Source organism: Leuciscus leuciscus, assembly GCF_965113295.1.
Source record: "Leuciscus leuciscus genome assembly, chromosome: 5".
Classification (NCBI taxonomy): Eukaryota; Metazoa; Chordata; class Actinopteri; order Cypriniformes; family Leuciscidae; genus Leuciscus; species Leuciscus leuciscus.
Window position 1 is genome coordinate 40953569 of NC_138729.1, and position 25923 is coordinate 40979491.

Here is a 25923-nt window from a genome sequence, read left to right on the forward strand (position 1 = left end):
CCATGCGTTTATTTTATTCAATTTCAGTCGTTTTGTTATACTGGATTTTAAATAATATTTTTTTCTAACAATCTACCTGATAAAATATTTTAGATCTGGCAGAAAAATGTATATTTATATTAAAAATGCCCTTGGCACTTTAATATTGTATTAATTTACATGATTTTTCCAAGTCTAGAAATCTTACTTTTAAAATTAGACTTACTCATATATCCAGGTTTTGTGGAGAGAGAGAAAAAGCAAATTGATTCAAAATTCCTCCAGTTTTGACACAGATTTGGAACAACATTAGGGTGAGCCCATACAGAAAAGAAATATATTTGAAATTGGCCCAATAAATATATTTTAGTTAAATATATGTAAATATATTTTTAATTTTTTGGAAAATATATTTTAGTTAAATATGTGAATATATTGATATGTCAATATATTCACTAACAACATATATGTTCATATATGTTTTAACTTTTGCAAATTGTTTCATTTGAAATATATTTTGAATATATCTATCTATTGTTTAAGTGTACTTCACTGTTGGAGTGTCACTGTTATACTTGCATCATAAATATTGTGCATATTTTCAATATTTAAATGACTTCAGAAAAGATGTCAATAAAACACAACAATAAATCTAATAATTGCACTTAGTGTTAGGTACGTGCCACCTGATATGGCCTAATAGTCCTAGGAAAGCAACTATCTGTCATTTTACATTGCAGTCATTTAAATGTAAGTACAGTATTTATTGTAGCTGTGTGTCATAATACAGTAGTGAAATATGGTAGCCTACTGTTGTGTATAGGGGAAAAGGTAGAGGAATTACTATGATCAAAATACATTTTCGACCCTTCTTTAGCAAGCTAAACATTTTATGACCATATATTTTGTCATATATTTTACATTACATGTTATAAATGTAAATATATTTCACATTTAACATCATATATTTTTGTTATATTTCAGAATATATTTCAAAATGATAAATATAAGTGAACAACAATGCAAATGTATTTCAATTTATTTGGAATGTATGCCACATATATTTTTGACACTTTAAATATATATTTCAATATTTTTTTTTCTGTATGGGAGTAAAAGATGATTAAATTAAATTAATTTTCATTTTTGGTTGAACTGGTAATGTTGCTTTTTTTTTTTTACTTTCCATCTTGTTAGCACTCTTGCTTCCTTCCTCTTTCCTCGGTTCCTCTACTCAGCCTGCTTCCCAATGTTTCTTAAAACTGCATACCCATTAATATCACATCAGTCTGTGCCTTGGAAAGCCACAGAAAGAGAGAAAGGGAGAAAAAAGGCTAAGGAATTTTGGCATCAGGACTGCTTTACAGGAAGGAGTGAGAGTCAGCATAAACAGCACGTGGTCTCAATGCTCCAGACTCTGGAGAAAGACGATCCTTTATTTTATCTCCTCAGATCAAAATAGGGGCTATAAAACTGACATCATGCACAAACATCACCCTCAAAAGAGCAAATGAATGGATGGACTTTGTTTTTAAGTTTATTAAGCCAGTTTTGCATGTATTTTTGTTGGAAATAAATTTCAAGAGAAGCTTTAACATTGATGAAAGTGATTGTTGATTGATCACGAGTCAAGAGAAAGTTTACTGCTGTCTCGTGGACTGAAGTTTTACCATTGTTTAAAAGGAAGGGCTCTGTTGACAATGATTCTTTTATGTTTTTAAACTGGGGGCTCAGCTTAGGGTAGTTCTTACATTTTTTTTAAATCATTTTTGAAAGAACAGCTGCATAGAGGAGGGGTCTGAAGGGTGTAGAGCACATTAAAGCGATTGTTCAAATAAAAGAGCTTTTGAACCCCAGAATTTCATGTTCACAATCAATGCTTCTGTTCAGCTTGCTTTTTATCTCAGCCTTTTGATAAAGTTCTCCACTCCACACAGTGCATCAGCTGTATCGAAACCTATTACTTTTGCAAAACAGTATGATCTGAATTTAAGGGAGGGGAACATTGCTGGGAGTTGGTCAAAGTGTCAGAACAATAGACCACATTCTTTCTGTTGTTTTCAAAAGCTACATGTACATGCATGCCCGTGTGCATCACTGAATGTATCAGTATAAAGGAAACTGTGGTGCACGTCTTACACTTCCCCTTGAAAAGCCTGTTTTTAAGTGAACTGCTCAAAGGCACAAATGTGATTCTGTAGTTCATGAAACAACCACCCCTTTTTGAACTTTTCAGTTAACTCCTGAGATATTTATCTACTAAACGACATCATAAAGCAGTGAAGATATATGCAGCATTTGTACAGAGTGTATTGTTTACGGTGAAATAATAAAACAATTCTCTGTTTTAAGTGTTAAAAGTCAGCATAAAATTAATATTCATTAAAAATTCATTTTCTAAATACTTTTTATAGATCTTATTTTAAACAATTCATCCGTGCATAGGGTTTAATTTAATATTAAATTTTTTGACCTATTATTAAATATTATTATGATTAAAGGTATAGCGGAGGATGTTTTACTTCCTGGTGGGTAACCTATACTATTGGTCTTCCTAATTGTCAATCATTCTGGTGAATCAATCAAACTTTTCTAAAAGTGGAGAGGGCGGGTCTTATCTAAAATTTGGAAAGATCCTCCGCTATACCTTTAAATATGATGAAATATGATGTAATATTTAATCACAATCTCATAATTGGATCTTCTGGAGAAAAACAACAGACTTCTCTCTGGTGACATATGCAGTACTTCTCCGATTATTTAGTCATTTAAACCCGGCCCTCAAGTTCATGTTCATCTGCCTCCAGATTTGAGTTCAACAGCCACATCTCAAAATCCAGTAAACAACCGATGCATAAGTCAATAAAATGTTAACACAATAGTACATATTTGACCATTACTTTTTAGACATTATAGGGGAAGCCGAGCTTCCCTTGCAGTCTTAAAGAAATCCCCACTGATATATATATATATATATGTGTGTATGTGTGTATATATATATATATATATATATATATATATATATATATATATATATATATGCATATATATGTAACAACAGCAATAATCAATAGCAGCAGCAGCAATAATCTACAACAACAGCAATAATATACAGCAGCCGCAGCAATAATCTACAACAACAGCAATAATATACAGCAGCCGCAGCAATAATGCATAATAGCAACTAAATACATAATAAAGATGTTTTTTTCTTCATCCTGTGTTATTAGGGGTTATCTCTATGCGGGTCTGGAGTTTGGAGCTGAGTGCTACTGTGGCCATAAGATCCAGGCGCCCAACGTGTCAGAGAGTGAATGTAATATGGAGTGTAAAGGGGAGAAGAGTAACCTCTGTGGAGGACCTAATCGACTGTCCATATACAGACTGGAGCTGAGCCAGGAGTCGGCCCGCCGATGTGAGCACTCTGACACATGAATACTTTTACACATGTGCATCAGCAAGCTTACATTCACACATTTGGACAGGCGCACAGATGTGACAGATATGGCTCGACACGCACACATAACAGCTTTTATTGATAAGACCAACTAAATCTTTGCAAAAATGTTTCATTTGTTAACATTCATTTACTACATTAGTTGACATGAAGTAACAATGAACGATACCTTACTGTATTTATTCACCTTAATATTAATTTCAACACTTACTAATGCATTTTTAAAATCAAGTTGTTAACATTGGTTATTGCCGAGTGAATTATAAACAATCATTGAAGAATTTTATTTTTAATAAATACAAGTAACATTAACAAAGGTTAATAAATGCTGTCAAAATATATGGCTCTAATGTTAGCAAATGATACCTTACTGTCCTGGACATTGTCTGTATTGTTAATCTTCAAGCTGTTTTAATAATGAGAGCAGGTTAGCACAGGGCAAATGACTCCCCACCATTGCTGTCTCAGTGGACTGATTTTCGTAAATTATTTCTACTCTTTGTCCTTCAGGGATCGAGGAAAGATTATATCTCTCTGGTGTATATTTGAGGTTTTCCCATTCTCATTCATTTGCATGTGTGTTTATTACAGCTTTGAAAACTAGGCTTTTCCCAGTATTGTTTAGCTGTTTCTCATGGCATTCAAATTAATTTCATATCTATTTTCAGATCTCTATGGCATGATCCCCTCCCTTTCCTTTATGCATCATGTTTCATAAAAAAATAACACTGGCAGAAACTTGTGACATTCCATCCTGTGTGTCCTGATTAAGCACTTTTCTCATGTGACAGGATGTGTGTGCGTAGGGGAGGTTATGTGATAAACAAATACAATGGTTGTGCAGGAACTTTGATCTATTAAGTTAAGAATTTCTTGGGACCACAGTGGTTTAATTAAAGGCAAAGACTATTTCTAGTGCAAATAGTGTTAGATGGTATTTATACTATAATGGCAGAAAGTATTTGTTCCTCGTTGTATTAAAGTGCATTGCTATAAAACCTCATCAACAACCACATAGCATTGCTCTAAAAATCACCCAGAACACCCTAGCATCTTGCAGGGGTGAGATTTTCTCGAACAAGCGACACTCATATTTCCTTGAGAAAATATTAAAATGTTGTTGTTTTTGTTGTTTTTACATAAAAAAAAATTTATTTACTTGTTTATTTTGCTCTTAGATGGAAGTGCCATCTTCAAGGGATGTTTCAAGAGGCCAGATAACGTGACCCTGGCGCTTCCTGCTAGTGCTGTTATTCAAAACATGTCAGTGGACAAGTGCGTTGACTTGTGCACAGAGAAAGTGAGTATGTATGTATGATGTGCATCTGGTGTCTCTCATACTACTGTGTTTATGCGAGTCTATCTTAAATGATCGCTTCCTTTGTCTGGTATAGGAATTCTCTCTGGCTGCCCTGGGGGGCGAAAAATGTTACTGTGGGTTTCCCACTCCTCTCTTCACTCTGCATGAGCGTGAGGATGAGGAACTGTGTCTCCAGCGATGTGTAGGGGAAGACTTTGAGAGCTGCGGGAACAATGACTTCTTTGTAGTGTACCAGACCCAAGTGCAAGGTAACATGACCTAGTTTGGACTAAAACAGTGGGCTCAAGTCAATGCACAGGGTTCACATAAAGTAATCACATAAAGATTTGATAACCATACAGGTTTGACTGTTTAGGACAAGAACAAACATGTCAGGTCACAGAAGCACAAACATTACCCTTCCTGTACTGCTTTTGAGGCTGCTTATCTCTTATAAAGAAGCTGACCCTCATGTTTGCAAAATTCACACTTCTTTTTCACTTCCCCCAAGTTCGCTGTCACAGTGAGCACAACAAATTTGACTCCTTTATTACAGTTTGCTTTTTTTTCAAGAGTGGTCAAAGATGACGATCCCACATGTAAATATGACATTAAATAGATTGCAGATATCTCTGAATGCATGATATATATATATATATATATATATATATATATATATATATATATATATATATATATATATATATATATATATATATATATATATATATATATATATGGAATATCTAATATTACAAGGACCATATTTCTTGACATTTTGCCTTCATGGTTATAAACTTACACAGATAAAGTTTATCAACATCATGTTCCAAATGCTTAACTTGTATTGAACCAGGAACATCTCATTAAAAACTGGCATTTCCCCTCCCTCAAAGTCAACTTTGACAAAGCGTGTGTGTTTTGTTTTTTTTTGGCCGAGTGCATGTTTGTGTTTCGGTAGAAGGCTCTGCTTGCCAGTTTTTAAAGAGATGTTCCTGGTTCAATAAAAGTTAAGCATTTGGAGCATAATGTTGATCAACTTTATCTGTGTAAGTTTATAACCACGAAGGCAAAATGGCAACAAATATTTTCCTTGTAATATTAGATATTCCATAACTTTACACAGATAAGGTTAGTAACTTATATTATCACACTAAAATCATGTTACCACACATAATGTTTGCATTTTGTAGCTATACTTTTGAAACTGTATTTTGACATTTATAGACTGGCCCTTTTCTATAAATATTTTCTAAAAATTACTATAAATATTTTCCTTCTGTAAACATAATGCAAATGATATGAAGTTTTAAACTACATTTTAAATATTATATAATATTATTTATAATGTTAAAGGAACACAAGCACATTATTTTAGTATGAGGGATTTGGCTTAAAATACATTAAATACTAAATTAAATACTACAATCATTTTGGGCCCCTAGAATCATTCCCACCTTTCACCCCATTATCTCTGTCCCTGCTTACCACTCAAAGTAAAACTCATCTCATTTCCTCCTCAGTCTGACTGTCATCTGCTCTGTGGTTCAAACTCTGAATGGTCATCACGAACTGGTCCAAACCGAAATTGAAATCTAAGCAAGAAAACATTTGAAAAGACTGAATCAGATTGTTTTCTAGAGCAGTATCTAAGATCAACTTGTCTCACTTCATCAGAATAACAGCATATATGTTTATGGTGATGTGTGCATTATAAGCCCACTGTTTATCAAACCACTCAAACCTGATTGAGACATTTTTACCTGTCTTTTACAGAATGATTCTGTGATTAAAGACAATATTTTTTGTGGTTCTAATCCATATATGTTAGTTTTAAGACCATATATATGCTAATATACTTGCTTGTCGAGCAATTTTAAGGAAACTTTAATGAGATTAAGTATATTTCTCACTACAATATCTCATGTTTGGTTTCTTTATCTCTACAGATAATCGCTGTATGGACCGGCGCTTTTTACCCACTCGTTCCAAGCACCTAATTGCACTAGCTAGTTTCCCAGGAGCGGGGAATACCTGGGCCCGTCACCTTATTGAACTGGCCACGGGACACTACACAGGGAGCTACTACTTTGATGGCTCACTGTACAACAAAGGTTAATTTATCTTTTAGTTCTCCATAAAGCCATTTTATTTCTCTCTTGCTTGCTCATGGTCTTTCTCTCTTGTTGAACTCTTTGAATATGCAGGATTCAAAGGGGAGAGAGATCACTGGCGCAGCGGTAGAACCATATGTATCAAGACCCATGAGAGTGGCAGGAAGGAGATTGACACCTTTGACGCTAGCATCCTTATGATCCGGAACCCTTATAAAGCGCTCATGGCTGAATTTAACCGAAAGTATGGCGGCCATATTGGATTTGCCTCTCAAGCTCACTGGAGGGGGAAAGGTGAGACATGAAAGCTAGTGATAGCTCTATTTAGTGCGCAACACAGACATCGCTACTCACATGAAGCACATAACCATGTTAACTGGCGTTATTAACTTTCTTTCCTTCTGCCGCCATATTGATAATTTTCCCATTTACAGTATGTCCATGTCCTCTGTGGTTTGACGTAAACATATTTGTGCGAATGGTGCAAATCTCTGAAAAGCATACAAAATACACCACATTCACAAATATTAGGTAAAATAGAACATCTTAATTAGATGGAACTGTTTTATAGATATTTTTCCACACTGAATGAAACTACAAACATATTTTAGTCAACATTTCTCTCAAATTATCGCTGAGCTCATTACTATATGATGTTTTATTAACAAAGTTCGGGAGGAGCACGTCCAGATAATTAACCTAATTAACAAAAGAGGAGCAAATTCAGTAATCAGTTGACCTATCGGTAAGCCCCTCCCCTCGAACGCAGATGAGCCAATGGCAGTTGAGTATCAGTTGCACGGGAACCGGAACTCTAAGGATTCAACCCCAATCCAAATGGGGTTTTCTGGTTGTCATACTCTCATTAAGTTACAATTAAAGTTAGTGAGTCCATGCTAATGTACAAACCTAAATAGCTAACTGTTGTCACGTCATGAACAGTAGGTCAAAAACACCCGAGGGCTCAAAAACAGCCATCTGCGATCGTGACGACCGTAACATGAGGCTTCTCCCGCTTGCATTGCGATCTGTAAACCCTCGCTTCCAAATGAATCTTTTTACCTATCATATTTATTTTCAAATATTTTATATATCCTCCATGGCATATTTAAGTCCCACTTGAATTATCCTCGACGAGAGGTGGTCCTTCTGTGTCCAAAATTGATCAAAAACATCTTGGGACAAGGTTTTCATACTGACAGCTGTCATTGTAAGACAGTTAGCAACTCTGTTTGTTTGTTTGAGATAGCAACAGTAACTAAGGGGGGCGGGGCTTAGCGATTGGTCAATTCAATGAACAAGATAAGAGTTATATACACAGCAGACTTACTTCTGTTCCTTGACAGTTTTCCAGCATCCCTCCACCACCCATCTCCTCACTTCTATCTATTCCTATCCCAACCTGGGATGGGGGAGCACTCTGGGTTCGGTTGAATTCCGAGCTTGGAGCCCTCCCCTTAAGACAGCACGTCAAATACGCATAACCTTTACTCTATTTATTATATGTAAGTGTGAACCCGTGAAATGATCTGTGTCTCAGTTTAGTTTGGAAGATTATCATAGGGGTAAATGACCAAAATAACTTCTATCTTTGTTCTTGTCAGAAGCATGCACTCATCAGACACAAAAGGCCATAACTGAGTTGAGAATCTTTTCTGAAAACTGATGCTTATTTTTAGGTACATGAGTCTTTTACTAGGCACCAAATACATTACTGGTGTTTACTTTTTTAATGGTTAATCGTTATAACTATTTAACCAAGAAGACACATTTTTCTTGCATTAAAATTATTTTACAAAAAGGATGTTGCATTTGTTTGTGAACAGTGGTACAGTGAATAGATTGTGCAAAGTTTCCTTTACCCGATCAAAGTCCATTTTTAAGCAACGTTTGCTTCTTGTTCTGCTTCTTTACAATATTTTTTTTTTCCCAGGAGAGAAGCTTGTGACATTTTGGTGTCTTGTTTTTTCGAAATGTGGACTTTGTCATTCTGTTTTTGTTTCATTTTTGAAATTTTAATGACAGGTGTTTTTTTTAACTCCTTAGTGTTCCTCAGTTGTTGTTTCACTGTTCTTGTTGACGTGCCTTTCTGATGCGTCACACTAACCGAAACGCAGAAGCATAAAAAAAAAAAAAAAGTGCATTTTTTTCCTTCCTTCCTTTTTGTTTTATATCCTCTCTCCTCATGATTATGATCATTTTAGTCACTTTGTGAAAAAAAGACATTAGCTATTGCTTCTCTTTCTCTCCACTGAAGATAATCAGCAGAAAATGACTATTACTTGAAAACGAATAAGTTCAGAGTATGATTGACTTTTGCTTAATGTTTCAGAAAAGTGCTATCAGTGATTAAAACTATAATTATGCCGCTCCACTATTCCAGCCATCACAAAACCATCAAGTTGGGTTTGTTGATGTCTGTTACATTTGTGTGGTGCTGTCACTTGTCTACAAATGTATGAAGGTATTCTAATGCACAAAATCTAGGCGCCATGGGACAACAACATGTTACTGTAAGATGTTATATTTCAAGAAGTTAAACTCTCCCTCTCTCTCTCTATCAGAGTGGCCAGAGTTTGTGAAGAACTACGCTCCATGGTGGGCATCCCACACACTAGACTGGCTGAAACATGGGAAGAAAGTTCAAGTAGTGCACTTTGAGGATTTAAAACGGGACCTTTTCTCTCACTTAAAAGCCATGGTCATCTTTCTTGGCCTGGAAGTGTCAGAGGACCGCCTGCTGTGTGTGGAAGGACAGAAAGATGGGAACTTTAAACGCTCTGGGCTCAGAAAGCTGGATTATGACCCTTACACGCCTGAAATGCGTGCCACCATTGACGGGCTTATTAAGACTGTGGACACGGCACTCAGAAAGAGAAACCTGTCTGGTGTACCTGAGGAGTACATGCCCAGATGATACTCATCTTTTTTTCACGCACATTTTTTCCTTTTTTTCCAGCTATACACTTTTTTTCCCTAGAATATAAAATTGTTTATTGTCATCCTCCATTCAGTTTGCACAAAAGTACTGCTGAAAAACTGTTCGTCCTATCATGAAGAATCTAAAGATACACTAGTAAGACATGGGCTTGTGCAACAATTTGGCTCCAGTTAACTTGGCTTGAAGTTTAACCACCATGGATCTATCTTCTTTAGTCCAATTTAAGTGTGCCGCAACCACACATTCAGTCATCACGGGAAATGACTTTTCATGCTTTTGATGAAAGTGTCTGTTGCCACCAAGACATCCGGGTCAACCATTTAGATGGACACTTCACATCTGTGTTTCATTGAATTTGATTTTCCTGCCACTACTGGACTATGATACATTAAGCACTCCAGTCTCATTGGGAATATATGGACAGCAATTTAATGTTTAACATCGGAAGCCCTGCTCCCTGTTCCCAAAAATATGTGGACATTGCCTTCAGATTATGATGCTTCTTAAAACCGATCAGTAGAATTGATATATGGACAACAAAAATCCTCAAGCTATACCACGTGTATTAGATAAATGCATGGACAACTCAAAAAACATGTTGTCTGGTACCTGCCTTCAGTGATTTGCAGGCAAATTGCAGATATAGTCATTTATAGGGCTTTTGAATTAGATCCAAGCAACCAAGTTCTTCTGTTTCTGCTGTGTGTTTAGAGCACTTTTATGTTGAGATCATTTCTTCAAATGAAATGATTTACCTTTCGATTTTCACAGAGGTTTTAAAATATATTTGCAGTGGGATATCAAAAAAAAACAATTCATCTTGTGGTCACAAAGTAAAAGAAATGGTGTCTTCTTGTAAATTGCTTAAAATAACACATTGACTGACCCTTTACTCCTTTTCTCCAACACAATTATAGTAATCTATTAAAGGGATGCTGTTGTTCAACCAAAGATGAAAATTCTGTTATTTTTTTGACAGACATTGTCACTGTGGACACAGCTCTTATATGAGAAGAGTTGTGTATTGATTCTTAAAACATTTGAAACAACATGAAGGAGAGTAAATGAAGACAAATTTTTCATTTTTGGATGATCTATCCCTTTAAGCAAAACCCCTTTCTTCACCAGTTTATGTTCCGGTTTAGACTATGAGTATAGTTGCAGTACAGTATGTACCGTGCATTGAATAGCTTCCCATTTTCTTTGACACACCTGAGAAGACTCAAAAACCAAATAATTCCCAAATTAAGGACGGTTTTGGATGCAATTGTAAACTTGTTCCCTGTAGAAATGTTCAGAATTGTTCTTTGTTTTCAGTGTTTTAATTGCAGCAGTTTTTTTAATTCAAAACAGAAAATCAACATTATAATCTATAAAATAATCTAGAATTCAGGGGTGAAAGCGAGTATGAAGCGATGTGCTAAAAAGAGATAAAGAGCCCTAACAAATAACATTCAATATATGTAAATACACATATATATTTTTGTAATGCTCACATGGAGAATTACTTTAAAAGACAGAAAAGTATCACCTCTATTTTTGAAAAGGCTTTTAAATTTGAGCATTACATACTTTTCATTTAAAAAAGGAACAAACCTGAAGTGTCTTTCTGAATGTATTTTGTATGGAATGAATGTAAGGAATGTCTACCAAATAAGAAAACCGAGGGTGATTGCCAGCAGTGCAAAGGAAATGAACGATTTTATTATAATTGTAAGTTGAGAGAACTGTTGAAATGAGGAAAGACTTTGCTCTTGTTTAGTGCTTGATGCATATGTCCTGGTCAATAAATTGTAAAGCCCCAAATTCTCAGAAGCCCAACATTCATTTATAGATTTATTTAGTTCATATAAATTGTATGGAACTTCTGGAAAACGAACCCCAAAACATACTTTTTGGAATTCTGTTGGTTGCTAATGGTGCAAAAATTGCGTGCTTCACCTTTAAATATCTCTTTGCAGCTCAGTTTACATAATATTTTAAATGCTGGTTGTTTTGCAACTTCATAGAGTTAGCATTCACTCTTTCAGGAAATTGCAAAAAAAAAAAAGTTTCCTTAGTCACTTTCAAACTTAATTTATGAAAAAAAATGCATTTCATCTGTATCTTTCATCAATGTACCACAAATCTGTCAGGAGATCTTCTACTTATCTCGTGTTTACAGGGGAAGTGTGATATGAACAGCACTTGATTGGTCAATGCTCAAAGCTCATTCAGTGGTAAACTGTGTCTTTGTGATAAGGTTACTGCGGTCTTTACAACTGAGATCTGACACAGCATACAGTATGACTCACTAACATACATGTACTGTCTCATATGTGGTAGGATTTCATTTCTAGACACTAGTCATATATTTGTACTCAGCACTTGTAACCGCTGCTATACTAAATGATCAGAAGTGCAGGGCTGAGGACTGCAACTAAATGACTGAGTGATCTGAACCAAGCTCAACACTCAACAGTGAATTTTTTTTAATCGTTTTGTCTGGTCATTTTGAATAATGATGATGAATCAGAATATGGACCCCATGACAGCTTGATTTTTAATTAGTGTCATAAATTTGTATATTTTGTTACATTATGGTAATTTGAGTTGCAGTCAGCAGCCCTGTCTAATTTAGTGTTAGGAAAAGTGCTTTTGAATGAAAACTGCAAATCAGCTCTATAATACAAAATGTAACAATAATAAGGGTAAATGTAGCAACATGTTAAAGATTTTCCAAAAAAAACATTTTACATGCATTTTTGTAAAGCTTATAAGCAGGAAGTATTAAAAGTATTGAAAGTATCACACATACTTACCATATAAAAATGGAATAAAGCTAAAGTGTCTTTCTGAATTTATTGAGTATGTATTACTTAGGACTCTCATATAATTAAGAAAATTACAAACACTCAAGGGAAATTGTTAGAACAAGATTTTTATTGTAAATTTTAAGTATATTTTAGCAAAACAGAGAGAGAGAAAGACATGTGGAGCATGACAAGATTTGTTAAATGATGCTCAATGCATTCAATCATCAATAAATTTGATTTTTTTTATGCCCCACTCCATATATGAATGTATATGTGTTGATTAGTAACATGCACAAATAAGAAGATAACAAAGATTTAATAGTAATCATATAATTCTGCAAAATCATTAAGCAAAATGGCATTTTATTGTACAAAACTTTTGTAGAAAGTTGCCTTTATTGAACCTGTTTGCATTCATTTATTCTTGACTTTTCAGACTTTTTGCATTACTGCATTTCTGAACTCCAACATGCAACAGACTAACAACTGTAAAACGTGTTAATGTTCAGTCTTTTCTATAGGCCAGCAACATTCAACATTGTTTTTATTTTATTTCAGATAGCAGTGGAAAGTCTGTTATCCACTAGCGCTTCGGGTCTCCTCATCAATGGCGCTCTCGATCTTTGACAGAAAGGAATAGCATTTCTTCACATCCTTGGCCATGAATGCATAGAGGAATGGGTTTATAAAGCTGTTTGCAGTGGCAAGACTAGCAGATAATTGTTGGGCCGTGTGAAAGATGGGATCGTGTGGAGAATCTTTAGATTTTCCCAACTCTATAATAGAAACAATGTGAAATGGCAACCAACAGAAAAAAAAAGTTGTAATCAGTAATGTCATGATCTTGTAATGCTTGGTGAATTTAGAAACTTGGTTTGCTCTAAGTTTACAGATCAGGATGGAGTAACAGGTGGAAATGGTCAGGAACGGAATTAAAACCCCCAAAGTAAAGCGCGTGAACATGACGGCTCTGTGGTGATGCTCATAGTTGCTATAACATTTGACTGTTGATGATTCATTTGCAATATCTCTGAATTTGGCAGATGGAATGCTAAGCAAAGCAGACACGAACCAAGCCATCACAACAACTAAAGAAGCTTTCTTTGCAGTGCGTTGATTCTGGGCCCAGACAGGAAACTTGACTGTGATGCAGCGATCCACACTAATGATGACCAGGATGAAAATGCTGCTGTACATATTGAGGGTCATAACAAAAGAGGTGAACTTGCACATGAAGAGCCCAAAAATCCAGTTGGCATTAGCGATATATACAATGAGGAAAGGGAGAGTAGTGCAGAAAATGAAGTCAGACAAAGCCAGGCTCAGGTACCAGGTGGTGTTCACAGACTTCTTCATCTTAAAACCAGCAATCCAGATCACAGCACCATTTCCAGTGATGCCAAGCAGGAATATGATCACATTAAAAATAACTGTGATTACACATGCGGCTTCCCTGCAGTATCCAGCATGTAAATCCACACCCCTTTCTTTTGAGTGATTTTTCAAATCTTCTAAAAATCCACTGGTGTCATAGTCAGGGTAATCTGTTCCTGAATTTGAAGTCATTATGTCTCCTTAGATCTAAAATAGGAAGTTTAGTTCTGTAATGAAAACAATAGGCAATTTATTGAAATATATTTAAAGTAAAGCCATTTTGAATATTTCAAAAAATGAATGCAGTTGCTGAGCAAAAACATCACGACACTAGTACCACACAAGGGACGCAGAAGTCTAATATCAAAAACAAAATAATGTGCAATTAACTACAACTGCCTTTCCCATCATTTCATCAGGTTACTCTGAAAATGAGATAAAATTCGTTTTAACTGGCTTATTTTTTTAGCACATTGCTGAGATTACTTCTGTCAAGTCCTTTTCTGACAGGCAGAACTGGAAGGCCCATATAAAGCACAACACTACCATAATTCTCCCATCTCTTCCCTTATTTTTTCAATATAAACTTTTCGCTCTTTTCTGATTATTATCCTTGTTACTATTTCTTATTTCAGTGTTTAACCCACGCAGAACCAACATTTGTGACTTTCTATTCGCGTTTGAATTTTAAAAGCAACTCACTTTGAAACTTCGACATGAAAACATTATAGCCTATTAAGTGAAGATTATGTAAAGTTTCTTATTTTGCGATATTTCCTATATCTACAGTAAAGGTTACAATGCTAATTTTATACATAGAACTGCAACATAGAATTGTTAATCGCATGCATCTTAATTCCTTTAGCCTACATACTCTCTGTTTTTAAAATGGTAGTCTACAGAAAACAAATGTTCACAGCGTAATCTGATCTGATGCACTGGCTCTGAAGACTTCTTATTAGAATAACTTACCTCACAAAGTAAGCCTCAATGCCGTTTCCCAAAGTATACTTTTTTTACGTCTTTTACGCGTACGCACAAGCGGTTCTCAAGTTTGGGGAGCGTCCGCTAGGAAAAAAAGAGAAAAAAAAGAGAAAAAAACAGGTTGGCTCTCTGACAGTGCCTCCATAAAGCGAGATCATTTTTCTCCAGACCTTTTTAATTCGCACCATCGGAACAAGCCCGACATAAATTCATCACCAAAATGCACCTATTCAGCGGACGGCTTCACAATCCGGTCGAAAGAGCTCACTGTTGATAACCTATATTGTTCATACAAAGCAGGATCACTGAAATATTTTTTTTTATAATGTAGGCTGAATTAAATGTTATGTTCTGATCTGATCTATTATTCTCTCTTATTTTGGGGTAAAAAATAAATAAAGTGCCTTTGGTGTCCTCATCAGAAGCTATGTTTCCATCAACACGTTTTTATCCGAATTACGTGATATCGAATGAAAAATGCCTTATGGAAACAGTAAAATTCGATTGAATTTCTTGAATATCGACTAAAATGAAATACGGTCGGGCTCATCGGATTTTATCTTGATCGATGTACGGTTTATGCGATAAACGCTGATGGAAACGTTATTTGCCGAATAAATAATGGATTGCGATTAAGTTTTAGGTCATTTTATGGGTAGGTACAACCCGCCACAAAAGAAGAAGTTTTAGTTAATTTCCGCCCAGTTTGTACCCATTATATACTGTCTGGTTTGCACACATGGCCGGTGTCAACAAAGTGGACAAACGAGGAGACGAGATAGGCTACTTTTTGAATTTAATTTAACAGAAAAATAAAACGGCTATTATAGCAAAAATCGAAGAAATGCCATAATAGTCAAATAATGTCGCTATCAGCTGTCACATAAGCACCTAGAGTCCTGCAATGGGTTGGGTACCCGCATAAAAGTGGCTAAGACGGGTGGATTGTTTGTGACATTCCTAAACTTGCGGGCGGATAATGAACTCCTTGCGGGCGGGTAGCGGATGAAAAATATGTGCAATATATTTGTATGTCTAAATTGCCATTACACACTCGCAAATATGTGTTTTGGGCATCCTTAAAAATATTCTTGTTTGCCGTTACCCGACCGATCCTGTCAATTTAGGACCGACCCAATTATTTTTTTCCCCCTTTTAGTCCGACCGACTGGCCGGTTGTAAACTTGCGTTAAGATCGACCGAATTATTTTTATTTTTTTTACTCTTCAAACAACTAATACAAATGCAATCAAATAATATTAATTATATTTTAGTAGGCCTAAGTATTGTGTAGGCTACGCTCTTTCTTTTAAATAAAAACCCGTCAATCAAGCAAAATAATATTCAATGATTGTAGGGCAGGCTAATAAGCCTATGTGTTGTAGCCCAGTCATTAAAAAACGATTTAGTTTCATATTCATGTTTAAATAAAATAATATATATATATATATATATATATATATTTGTTTAAAATTTCATGTTGCTTATATGAAAAGTGAAAAAAGCATGAATAAGATAAGATGATCCCGAATATCGGGAGACAAATGGAGTGGGCAGACATGATTTTGACCACTTTATTAAGTTTGTTTTTGTAGAAAGACTTTCTTTAAAGTGAATTTCGTTTTGTATTAATTGTATCTTAATTTTAACCAATGTTTAATCAACCATTTTCCTGGATTTAATAAATAAGAGCTTAATATAGCAGGCAATAATCAGGACACGGAGAGGCGCCCGCGCGTGAACTGGAGGTAGCCTAGGCTACTTGAATGGCCCAAAACAAAGCGCACTTTAGCGCTCACTAGTCCATTCATGAGGCTATTGTGATGTTGAGAGAGGTGCGAGATAAAAAATAAAGCACTTTAAATGGAATGATTTTAGCTTGTGTGCGATTTATCGCGGGTCAGATCTGGGCCGGGTTTCCCGATAACGATGTATCTTAGCTCTTAAGAGCGCTTTCTACGTGCAAGGTTACGAACGCTCGCAGCAATTCCACGAGCGTTTCCCAAAAATGCACTTAACATGAACGCGCGAGAATGCGCTCTACGTGCTACTTAAGAGTCGCTGTCCATTCGTGAAGTGCTGAAACATAACCTTATATGGAACGTTTAACCTAATAATTGTCATCTGTTGTGGATTAGCAATCAAGACAAGTCTATATAAAGCACCTACAGGCGGAGGCACTGACAAAATAGCTAAAAAAATAAATAAAAAAAGATTCCTTTCAAAAAGATGAAATTAATGTCCTTTTAGAGGAGATAGAGTGAAACAAAGATGTAATTTTTAACAGATTAAAAGGATTTCTTTTATTTATTTTTTGTTCTTTCATTTAATTTTGATTAAAATTATTAGATTAAATTATTTCTATTTTTTGTTTTGTTTTCTGACCTTTTTAATTATTTAATTTATACATTAATTTAACCAACAACAAAAAAAGAACAATAAAGTACAATCAAACCTTATATTATAATCACATTGCATTTGAATAAAGTTAAAGGTTTAATCTGCCGGTTGTCCTGCAGGTGTCCTCATAAATCTGTCTTCTTACGATGAACTTGGTGATGTACGATTACTCCAGAGCACTCGTAGATCTACGAAGATTTTCAAGTGCTACTTAAGCTACGATGCTTTTGGGAAACAGACCGTAATATTAAGATCAGTCGTACGATCGTTTTTACGATCAACTTAGGCTTACGATGCTTTTGGGAAACGCAGCCCTGGTGCTGAACTTACGGGCGGGGGCGGGTCTCCAAAAATGGACCCGTGCAGGACTCTGCACTATTACAACTTGTGCAATATTGAACATTTGTTGGTAGATGGCGCGATCCATTTTGTCTAGCAAAACTTTGTTCGCAAATGTTTGCTTGAATGTTATGCGATTCAGTGCGAAAATGAATGGAAACACCTTAAAATGTCTCAAATCAATTCGATATACCAATTTGATCGCAAAACAGCATGTGACGTCATTACGCACAGGTTTTCATTCGTTTTAAAGCCGTTTGATGGAAACACACTTTCACCAGCTTTATTCGCATGATTTTTTTTTACCGAACTTCAGATAATTCGATTGACAAGTTGATGGAAACATAGCTAGAATAGAATCACTCATAATGATCATAAAGAACATTATGCAAAATAATGAAATTCTGAGGTTTTCTGATAAATAACCAAACACTTAAACACATTGTGGTAGATTTTTCCCTAAACCTAACTAACTGGGTCGTCTCCAATCGACGTTCCCTTTCTATTCCAAGTCTACCTGGGTCGTCTCCAATCGACGTTCCCTGGGTTGTCTCCAATCGACGTTCCCTATAGTCTACCTGGGTCATCTCCAATCGACGTTCCCTTTCTATTAAGTCTACCTGGGTCGTCTCCAATCGACGTTCCCTGGGTCGTCTCCAATCGACGTTCCCTAACGTCTCCAAACGACGTTAAATATATAGTCTACCCAGTGGCGTAACTTTGTTTTAAAAAGTGGGTGGGAGATGTGGGGTGGGGGTTGCTAATAAAATGCTAAATCAGATATATGTACAATAATATGATGTCCAGCAATCGATTTAAATAGTAGGCTACATGGGGTTTAATTTGTCGTTTAATGAGATGTAGCCTAATATATGTTGTCAGTGCCGAGAATCTTCGTGTGAATAAATACATAGAGCCGCCTATTTGAACAACGTGAATCTTAATGGTCCAGTGGTAGAACTTACGCCAACCGTGTCAGAGGTTCTTGGTTCTAATCTGCTCTCGTATCGTTTTTTACTCTTATCAAAACCGATTATGTTCAGCGATAGATCGTCTCTTATTTCAAAAACGAACGAAATGAATGCTCTGCCAGTTAACTGGAGATGTTTTATTTATTTGTAGAATTGATACATTCGTGCCGCGAGATGTTTTAAAAAGTGGTGGGGACAATATCGACCCTGGCAAAAAGTGGGGGGAACATGTCCCACCCGTCCCACCTGCAAATTATGCCTATGAGTCTACCTAACTAACTTGCTTCCCTAACTAGCTTTCTTCCTGCGCATGAATAATCGACAAACAGACTTTAGCAAATGTCCTTTAAATGCTTTAATCACGAACGGACAGTTCTCAGAGAATCTCCCCCAAGAAGAAGCAAGGCCGGAGGATCTCAGACAAATTCCATTGAGAATCCCACCAGCTAACTCGAATACAACAGTTTTTATAGAATAGAGATGTATGGCAAAATGATATGATTTTGATTGGTTCTTCATATGCAAACCCTTCTGTTACTAGGTAAAGCAAACTTTGTTTTAATGATTACTTCATTGTTAATCACAAGGTTCAAATTTAGTCACCTGTCTAGTTTAATTTCCCAAATGTGTTATTTTTACACTCACACAACCAAAGTAAAAGAGGTATGGCAACACAACATACAACATACAACATACAAACACAGGACAGAACGTTTGTATTATCATGTTATCATTTTGATTTCATGGGGACTTTAAGCAGGAGCCTATACCTTGAAACCGGTTTAGCTGAATAGCCAGGTATGTTTCAGTGTAATTTGCGCCAACCCCAGGTTTTAGGCACCATGACAGTGGCTCAGCTTTTAGCGGTGGTTATCGCCATAGTAACTTACACTCAACGGCTAACCTGCTCTGGGGCAGGTTATGTTCTAGGTAAGAGATTTCAAACCGAAATTGGACCAAAGTGACATAATGTCTGACACAAAAAAAGCTCCCCAATTTCTCTTGCTGCAAATTAAAAGTCATTCATACTTCTGATGTAATATACAAAAATGCAAAGGTCTCTGGAAAGAGGTTTGGTAAAGTGATATTTACGTTTCACGTGGTTTAGTGAGCAGTCCGATGGGGGTGACATCTTCTACTGGTTGTGCTGGGTAACAATGCAGTGGGGAAGGAGCCTAAATCTGTTTAAACAGCCTTGAATACGAAGCTCTGTGGGATGCTGATTTCCTGGAGCACCAAAAGGGTCCTAAAATGTGGAACACTCAGATGAGGCCCTGAAGTAGGTGCAGAAGACCCTAACAATCTGGAACATGTAGACGAAGGTACCTTGAAATGAAGCTTTGCTCTCCTGAGCTTAACCTTGTTGCAAATGTGTCTGTAGGCTATGTCTTCAGCCTCTAGGCCAGGCACTCAGAACTTGATCAATCCGTTTTTGTCACTCTGGCATGGAGATTCGGGACGTGTTGTAATTGTCTCACTGGACGAAGACTCTGAAAGTAGTGTTTGTTAATGTCTCTTTCCTCATTTCCTCTGGCATCAGAGGGGGCACACAGTGTGGCCCACCCTTCTTTCTCCTGTGGAACTCATTTGCACATTCTAAAGCGCTAATACAGTGCATTTAAAGTTGAATCAACCCTTATGAAAAATAAGTGAAGACTTCAGATGCAAAAGCCTCTAAGTGCCATCTGAAATTTTCTTCTAAAATGAGCATTTTTATCAAGCTCGTACATTTAGGTTCAGTAATTTCATTTTCATGACAATTATTAGGTAATTTGTATTGCAATTAAAGTGAAATAACTGAACATAAACATACAAGCTTGATAAAAATGATCATTCTAGAAGAAAATTTCAGATGGCACTTAGAGGCTTTTGCATCTGAAGTCTTCAAGTATACTTTCAAAGTTCAAGTGTATTTTTAAGTATTATGTAGTAGCCTTTTTACATTGTAGAGGGCTTTACCTGGGATGCGTCTTGGGACGCATAACTGGGATGTCATCCTTACCGCCCCTTTTTGCGGGAGTTCGTCATTTATGAATGGAATAGTTTGGTGTGCTGTTTCCGCGTCATGCTGCTGTGTGCAGGCTTCCCCAAGTTTCAGTTTGTTGCCGAACAACTAGCTGCACGTTATAGTCAGCGACCACGCATGTACCGTGCTGTGAACATCTCCTGGTTGATTGCATGACCAAGGGGTTCTTCGCCGTGTTACGGGGTGGAACGCACGTCTAGTGATGTAACGCAATGCTGCCTTGCCTGGGTCTCATTTCCGTCAAATTCGTTTTGTTTTTAACTTTGGAGTGGGGGTTCAATCATCAGCTGGCTGGCAGGAGCCGCCACTGGCATGTCACGTGACCTGTCAGTGGCTGGCTGGCAGCTGCCAGTCGTGATCACGGCCATTTGATGAGTTTAATTGGGATAACCGGTCCCAAAACATCAATCATACAAAATAATAGATGCACAAGATTATATTCATAATAAGAAAACGATTTATTTCCTTACAGCGAGAGTGTCAGGCAACGTGTTATACTCGCAGTTCAGCCGCGGCTGACTGGATTGAGCGTCCAGCAAAGCGTCAGTAAGCTGCCAGTCTGATCACGGCCATTTGACTGCTTTAATTGGGATAAAATTCTCTAAAACGCCAATCATGCAAAAGAACATAATCATTTCAACAGATGCATAATAAATGAGCTAGAGAGGGAGGAACACAAAACACAAAAACTGCCAAAAATCAATGGTTTCTGAAACTTGCCAAAGGCAGACAGCCAGACAACTAGCCAGCCACTGACAGGTCACGTGACATGCCAGTGGCGGCTCCTGCCAGCCAGCTGAATATTGAACCCCTACTGGAGTTTTGTGTTACTTTGTTCGCCGAGAAGTGTGAAAACAAGTGTTAAGCGAGGCCATTCTTTGGCCGTCTGTTCCTCCAGCATGTGGCGATTTGTGGCCTTGTGTTAATTTTCCTTGGTTTGTTCTTTGTTTGTCTTTGATTTGTAATCATTATTGAATAAGTTTGCTTCTCAGTTTGTGTGTTTTATGTATTGAATGTAATGTAATTTATTTTTGGGTTAAATGTGTTTTGTTTTTAAGTTACAACGTGTGACTGTTTCGATTATTTTTCTTTGTTTTGGAAATTGTTGATTTATTTGAGGCTGGTTGGTACCGTACCAGCTAACTAATTATGTACAGCTGGTTAGTATCAGCAAACTGATTACTTGAGGCTGGTTAGAGCAGCTAATTTTTGCTGTTGTTTGTTTTCTACTTTGTATCTAGAGGAGTGGGGGAAACAGGGGAGGAGTGGGCCAGTGGGTGAAACAGGGGAGGAGTGGGGGAAACAGGGGAAGAGTTTGGCTGCTGTCATTTAATGGTGTCCAGATTGTGTGCTCATAGGTTGGACTGATTCTCACCTGTGTGTGTGATTTAAGTGTGGGGTGGCAGTTGAGGACTACAACAGTCTATCTCTCTCTTTTAAACTTTCTTTTGTATTTACATATTTTTGTATATTGTAGTTTAAGGTTCTTTTCTTTTTTCTTGTTACATGTGAATATTGAGTCCTGGCAATATTAATGTATTGATAGTTTTTAACCTTTTGTATGGTTTAATAAAGTTGCCCCACACTCCCTTGTCTATGTCTCTCTACTCACCCACACCTTGGTAACAAACCTGTGTAGGGCTGATATTTCCCGGTGTATTCTCGGTGGTGCGTTACCTGACCACTCTTGCCACATAACAATAATAAGGGTATGTATAGCAACATGTTAAAGAGTTTCCAAGAAAATCATCTTATTAGATACATGCAAATACATTTTTGTATAAGCAGGAAGTATTAAAAGACAGGAAGTATCCCATAGTGCTTACCATAATTTTTTTTTATAAAGCTGGTGTCTTTCTGAATGTGTTGCGTATGTATTGAATTACTTATCGGGCTATCATATCATCTAGAAATTTACCAGCACTTAAATTAAACAGAATGGTTAGAACAGGATTTTTATGTAGGCCTATATTTTAGCAAAAAATAGAGTGAGATGCAGGTCATGAAAAGATTTGTTGATTTTGCCCAAATGATGCTCAATGCTCAATCATCAATAAATTCAAAACAAGAACTCTATATGTAGCCTATTTATGTGCATTGATCAGTAACATGCTGTTACATTTGTTTTGTTTCATTGTGTTTTGGTTCCTTTTTGACTGTCCTAGCTGGCATTGTAAGCTGAGCTAGTTTTAGTGTGTGTCAGTTTGTTCCCTTATTTAGGGGCTGTGAACACAACACCCTTTTCAACTAAATGGGTTTTTTAATGTGTTTTGGCCATTCATTTAACAGCGTTTTGGGAGCCTGAAAACGCAAACTTTTGAAAAATGGTTTCAAAGTGCAAGCTTTTGATAACGATACAGTTGTTCTCTGTGTAAATAACAAAAACATGAATTTGTGAAGACGGTGACGTCATGTGCATGCTTATTACATGTTCAGTCTATAGGCACATAGTGTTTCGCAAACTACTGGCCTGGCAGCAGAATTGTTGTTAATATATGGTTTGGTTTGCGTTTATCCTGTGTGTTCATGTGATCTTCTGAGTCTTCTAGATAGTTAATAAAGCCTTTTATTTAAATTTTCGTGAGTGCTACCTGCATACGTGACACATGCACAAATAATAAGATAAAAACAGTAAAGATTTAATAGTTATCATGAATTCTGCAAAATCATTAAGCAAAATGGCATTTTAATATACAAAACTTTTATAGAACCCATTTGCAGTCATTTATTTTTTACTTTTCAGCTGCGTTACTTATACATTTCTGAACTCCAATATGCAACGGACAAACAATAGTACAACTTGTTAATGTTCAGTCTTTTCTATTGGCCAGCATTTAACAGTCAGACTTGGAAGAGAATAAAGAGAAATATCTTTTGTCCAGTAATTTTTTTCTTTACATTTCAGACAGCAGTGGAAAGTCTGTGATCCACAGAATTGGTAATGGAAGTTCTTTGGAAAGTGCTTCGGGTCTCCTCATCAATGGCGCTCTCGATCTTTGACAGAAAGGAATAGCATTTCTTCTTCAAATCCTTGGCCATGAATGCATAGAGGAATGGGTTTATAAAGCTGTTTGCAGTGGCAAGACTAGCAGATAATTGTTGGGCCGTGTGAAAGATGGGATCGTGTGGAGAATCTTTAGATTTGCCCAACTCTATAATAGAAACAATGTGAAATGGCAACCAACAGAAAAAAAAAGTTGTAATCAGTAATGTCATGATCTTGAATGGCTTGCTGGATTTGGACATATGGTTTGCTCTAAGTTTACAGATCAGGATGGAGTAACAGGTGGAAATGGTCAGGAACGGAATTAAAAACCCAAAAGTAAAGCGCGTGAACATGACGGCTCTGTGGTGATGCTCATAGTTGCTATAACATTTGACTGTTGATGATTCATTTGCAATATCTCTGAATTTGGCAGATGGAATGCTAAGCAAAGCAGACACGAACCAAGCCATCACAACAACTAAAGAAGCTTTCTTTGCAGTGCGTTGATTCTGGGCCCAGACAGGAAACTTGACTGTGATGCAGCGATCCACACTAATGATGACCAGGATGAAAATGCTGCTGTACATATTGAGGGTCATAACAAAAGAGGTGAACTTGCACATGAAGAACCCAAAAATCCAGTTGGCATTAGCGATATATACAATGAGGAAAGGGAGAGTAGTGCAGAAAATGAAGTCAGACAAAGCCAGGCTCAGGTACCAGGTGGTGTTCACAGACTTCTTCATCTTAAAACCAGCAATCCAGATCACAGCACCATTTCCAGTGATGCCAAGCAGGAATATGATCACATTAAAAATAACTGTGATTACACATGCGGCTTCCCTGCAGTATCCAGCATGTAAATCCACACCCCTTTCTTTTGAGTGATTTTTCAAATCTTCTAAAAATCCACTGGTGTCATAGTCAGGGTAATCTGTTCCTGAATTTGAAGTCATTATGTCTCCTTAGATCTGAATAGGAAGTTTAGTTCTGTAATGAAAACAATAAGCAATTTGTTCAAATATATTTAAAGTAAAACCATTTTGAATATTTCTAAAAATTAATGCAGTTGCTGAGCAAAAACTGCAGTGTCACTTTTTTTTTTGTTGCAATTAACTGCCTTTCCCATAATTTCCATCAGGTTACTTGGTGGTTATTACAGAGACTGGTTTATTTTTGATCAGACCTTTTCTGACAGGCAAAACTGGCGAGCCAATAATAAGCACACACTGTAAAAAAAAAATTACATCCCCAAGTCAAAAATTTCTAGTGACTGATAACATAAAAAAATTTCAATTAGTCTGACGTATTATTTCTCATTGAGCCAATGTTAACAGACTATTGCAACAAGAATTGCACTTGGGCCAATTAAAAAATTTAGATGTGACCAGTCACTAGAATATTTTGACTTGGAGAGGTTAGACATTTTTTACAGTGCAGTGCCTCCAGAATTCTACTATCACTTCCCATATTTTTTTTTTCATGTAAACTTATCCTTGTGACTTTAAATTACCTCTGAAGGGTTTTTTGAATGAAGGAAATTGCCTAATTTGTTACTTAAAAAGCTTGTTCTGCGTTTAAACCACATAGAACTAATTTATTCAACAGGCATGCTATTTGCATTTGAATTTTAAATGCAACTGACTCACTTTGAAAATTCAACATGTAAAAAGTATGACTGACAAGTAACTTTGTTAAGTGAGGAGAATGTAATGTTTTTTTTTTTTTTTTTTGTATCATATCTGATATCAACCTGTAAAGGTGTTTTCAATCCTGCATTTTTAAAGTAGCCCATCTTAGTTGATTCTGCTGCAGAATTAGTCACATACATCTTTATTCCTTTACGGCTCTCTGTCTTCAGAATGGTACAGAAAACAAGTGTTCATCGCATTATCAAATACAGATAGGGAAGTGTATCTTATTTATCTTTTATGCACTGGCTCATATGACAAAGAATAACTTACCTCACAAAGAATGCCTCAAAATGCCGTTTGCAATGCTTTAGATATGTACTTCTGCTGCTGGGTTGTTTTCTCATCTGATAAGTGCAGACTGAGCTTCTGGCCAAATATCTTAACACCTAGTTCCTCTGTAAGATGCAAAAAAATTTCTGAGAACTGAGACTGTTGACGGTCACACCAGTACCCTATTCGAAGCGACTCTGTTCATCTGATAGTTATAGAGATAGGCTGGTTTGAGGTTAAAACCCGGAATCTTACACCATTTCAGTGAACAGGCCAACACGAGACAAACTCTG

At 36.5% G+C, this 25923-nt stretch overlaps 3 protein-coding genes across 7 annotated transcripts in view; 1 reads left to right on the forward strand and 2 right to left on the reverse strand.

The window, feature by feature from the left end:
• The window catches only part of wscd2 (WSC domain containing 2), a 46630-nt gene extending 36071 nt beyond the window's left edge, over positions 1–10559 (forward strand). For all 5 annotated transcript variants that reach the window (XM_082170316.1, XM_082170318.1, XM_082170317.1 and 2 more), the window contains 6 exons: positions 3210–3394; positions 4615–4736; positions 4831–5005; positions 6686–6850; positions 6944–7144; positions 9415–10559. In XM_082170316.1, the coding sequence (XP_082026442.1) occupies positions 3210–3394; positions 4615–4736; positions 4831–5005; positions 6686–6850; positions 6944–7144; positions 9415–9767 (1201 nt within the window). In that variant the 3' untranslated portion in view covers positions 9768–10559. The remainder of the gene's footprint in view (positions 1–3209; positions 3395–4614; positions 4737–4830; positions 5006–6685; positions 6851–6943; positions 7145–9414) is intronic.
• A 2134-nt stretch (positions 10560–12693) lies between these two features.
• LOC309499202 (chemerin-like receptor 1) lies at positions 12694–15149 on the reverse strand. Its single transcript, XM_082170372.1, has 2 exons — positions 14933–15149; positions 12694–14187 (listed from the first exon to the last, which is right to left on the reverse strand). Exon 2 carries the CDS (start codon positions 14150–14152, stop codon positions 13163–13165), a length of 990 nt encoding a protein of 329 aa, XP_082026498.1. The 5' UTR covers positions 14153–14187; positions 14933–15149; the 3' UTR covers positions 12694–13162.
• An 8149-nt stretch (positions 15150–23298) lies between these two features.
• LOC309499199 (chemerin-like receptor 1) lies at positions 23299–25836 on the reverse strand. The gene is made up of 2 exons (XM_082170369.1): positions 25631–25836; positions 23299–24656 (listed from the first exon to the last, which is right to left on the reverse strand). Exon 2 carries the CDS (start codon positions 24620–24622, stop codon positions 23582–23584), a length of 1041 nt encoding a protein of 346 aa, XP_082026495.1. The 5' UTR covers positions 24623–24656; positions 25631–25836; the 3' UTR covers positions 23299–23581.
• Between the last annotated feature and the right edge of the window lie 87 nt (positions 25837–25923).

Coding starts and splice junctions, on each gene's coding strand:
- LOC309499199 (XM_082170369.1), bottom strand. CDS start 24,622: ATGACTTCAAATTCAGGAACAGATTACCCTGACTATGACACCAGTGGA.
- LOC309499202 (XM_082170372.1), bottom strand. CDS start 14,152: ATGACTTCAAATTCAGGAACAGATTACCCTGACTATGACACCAGTGGA.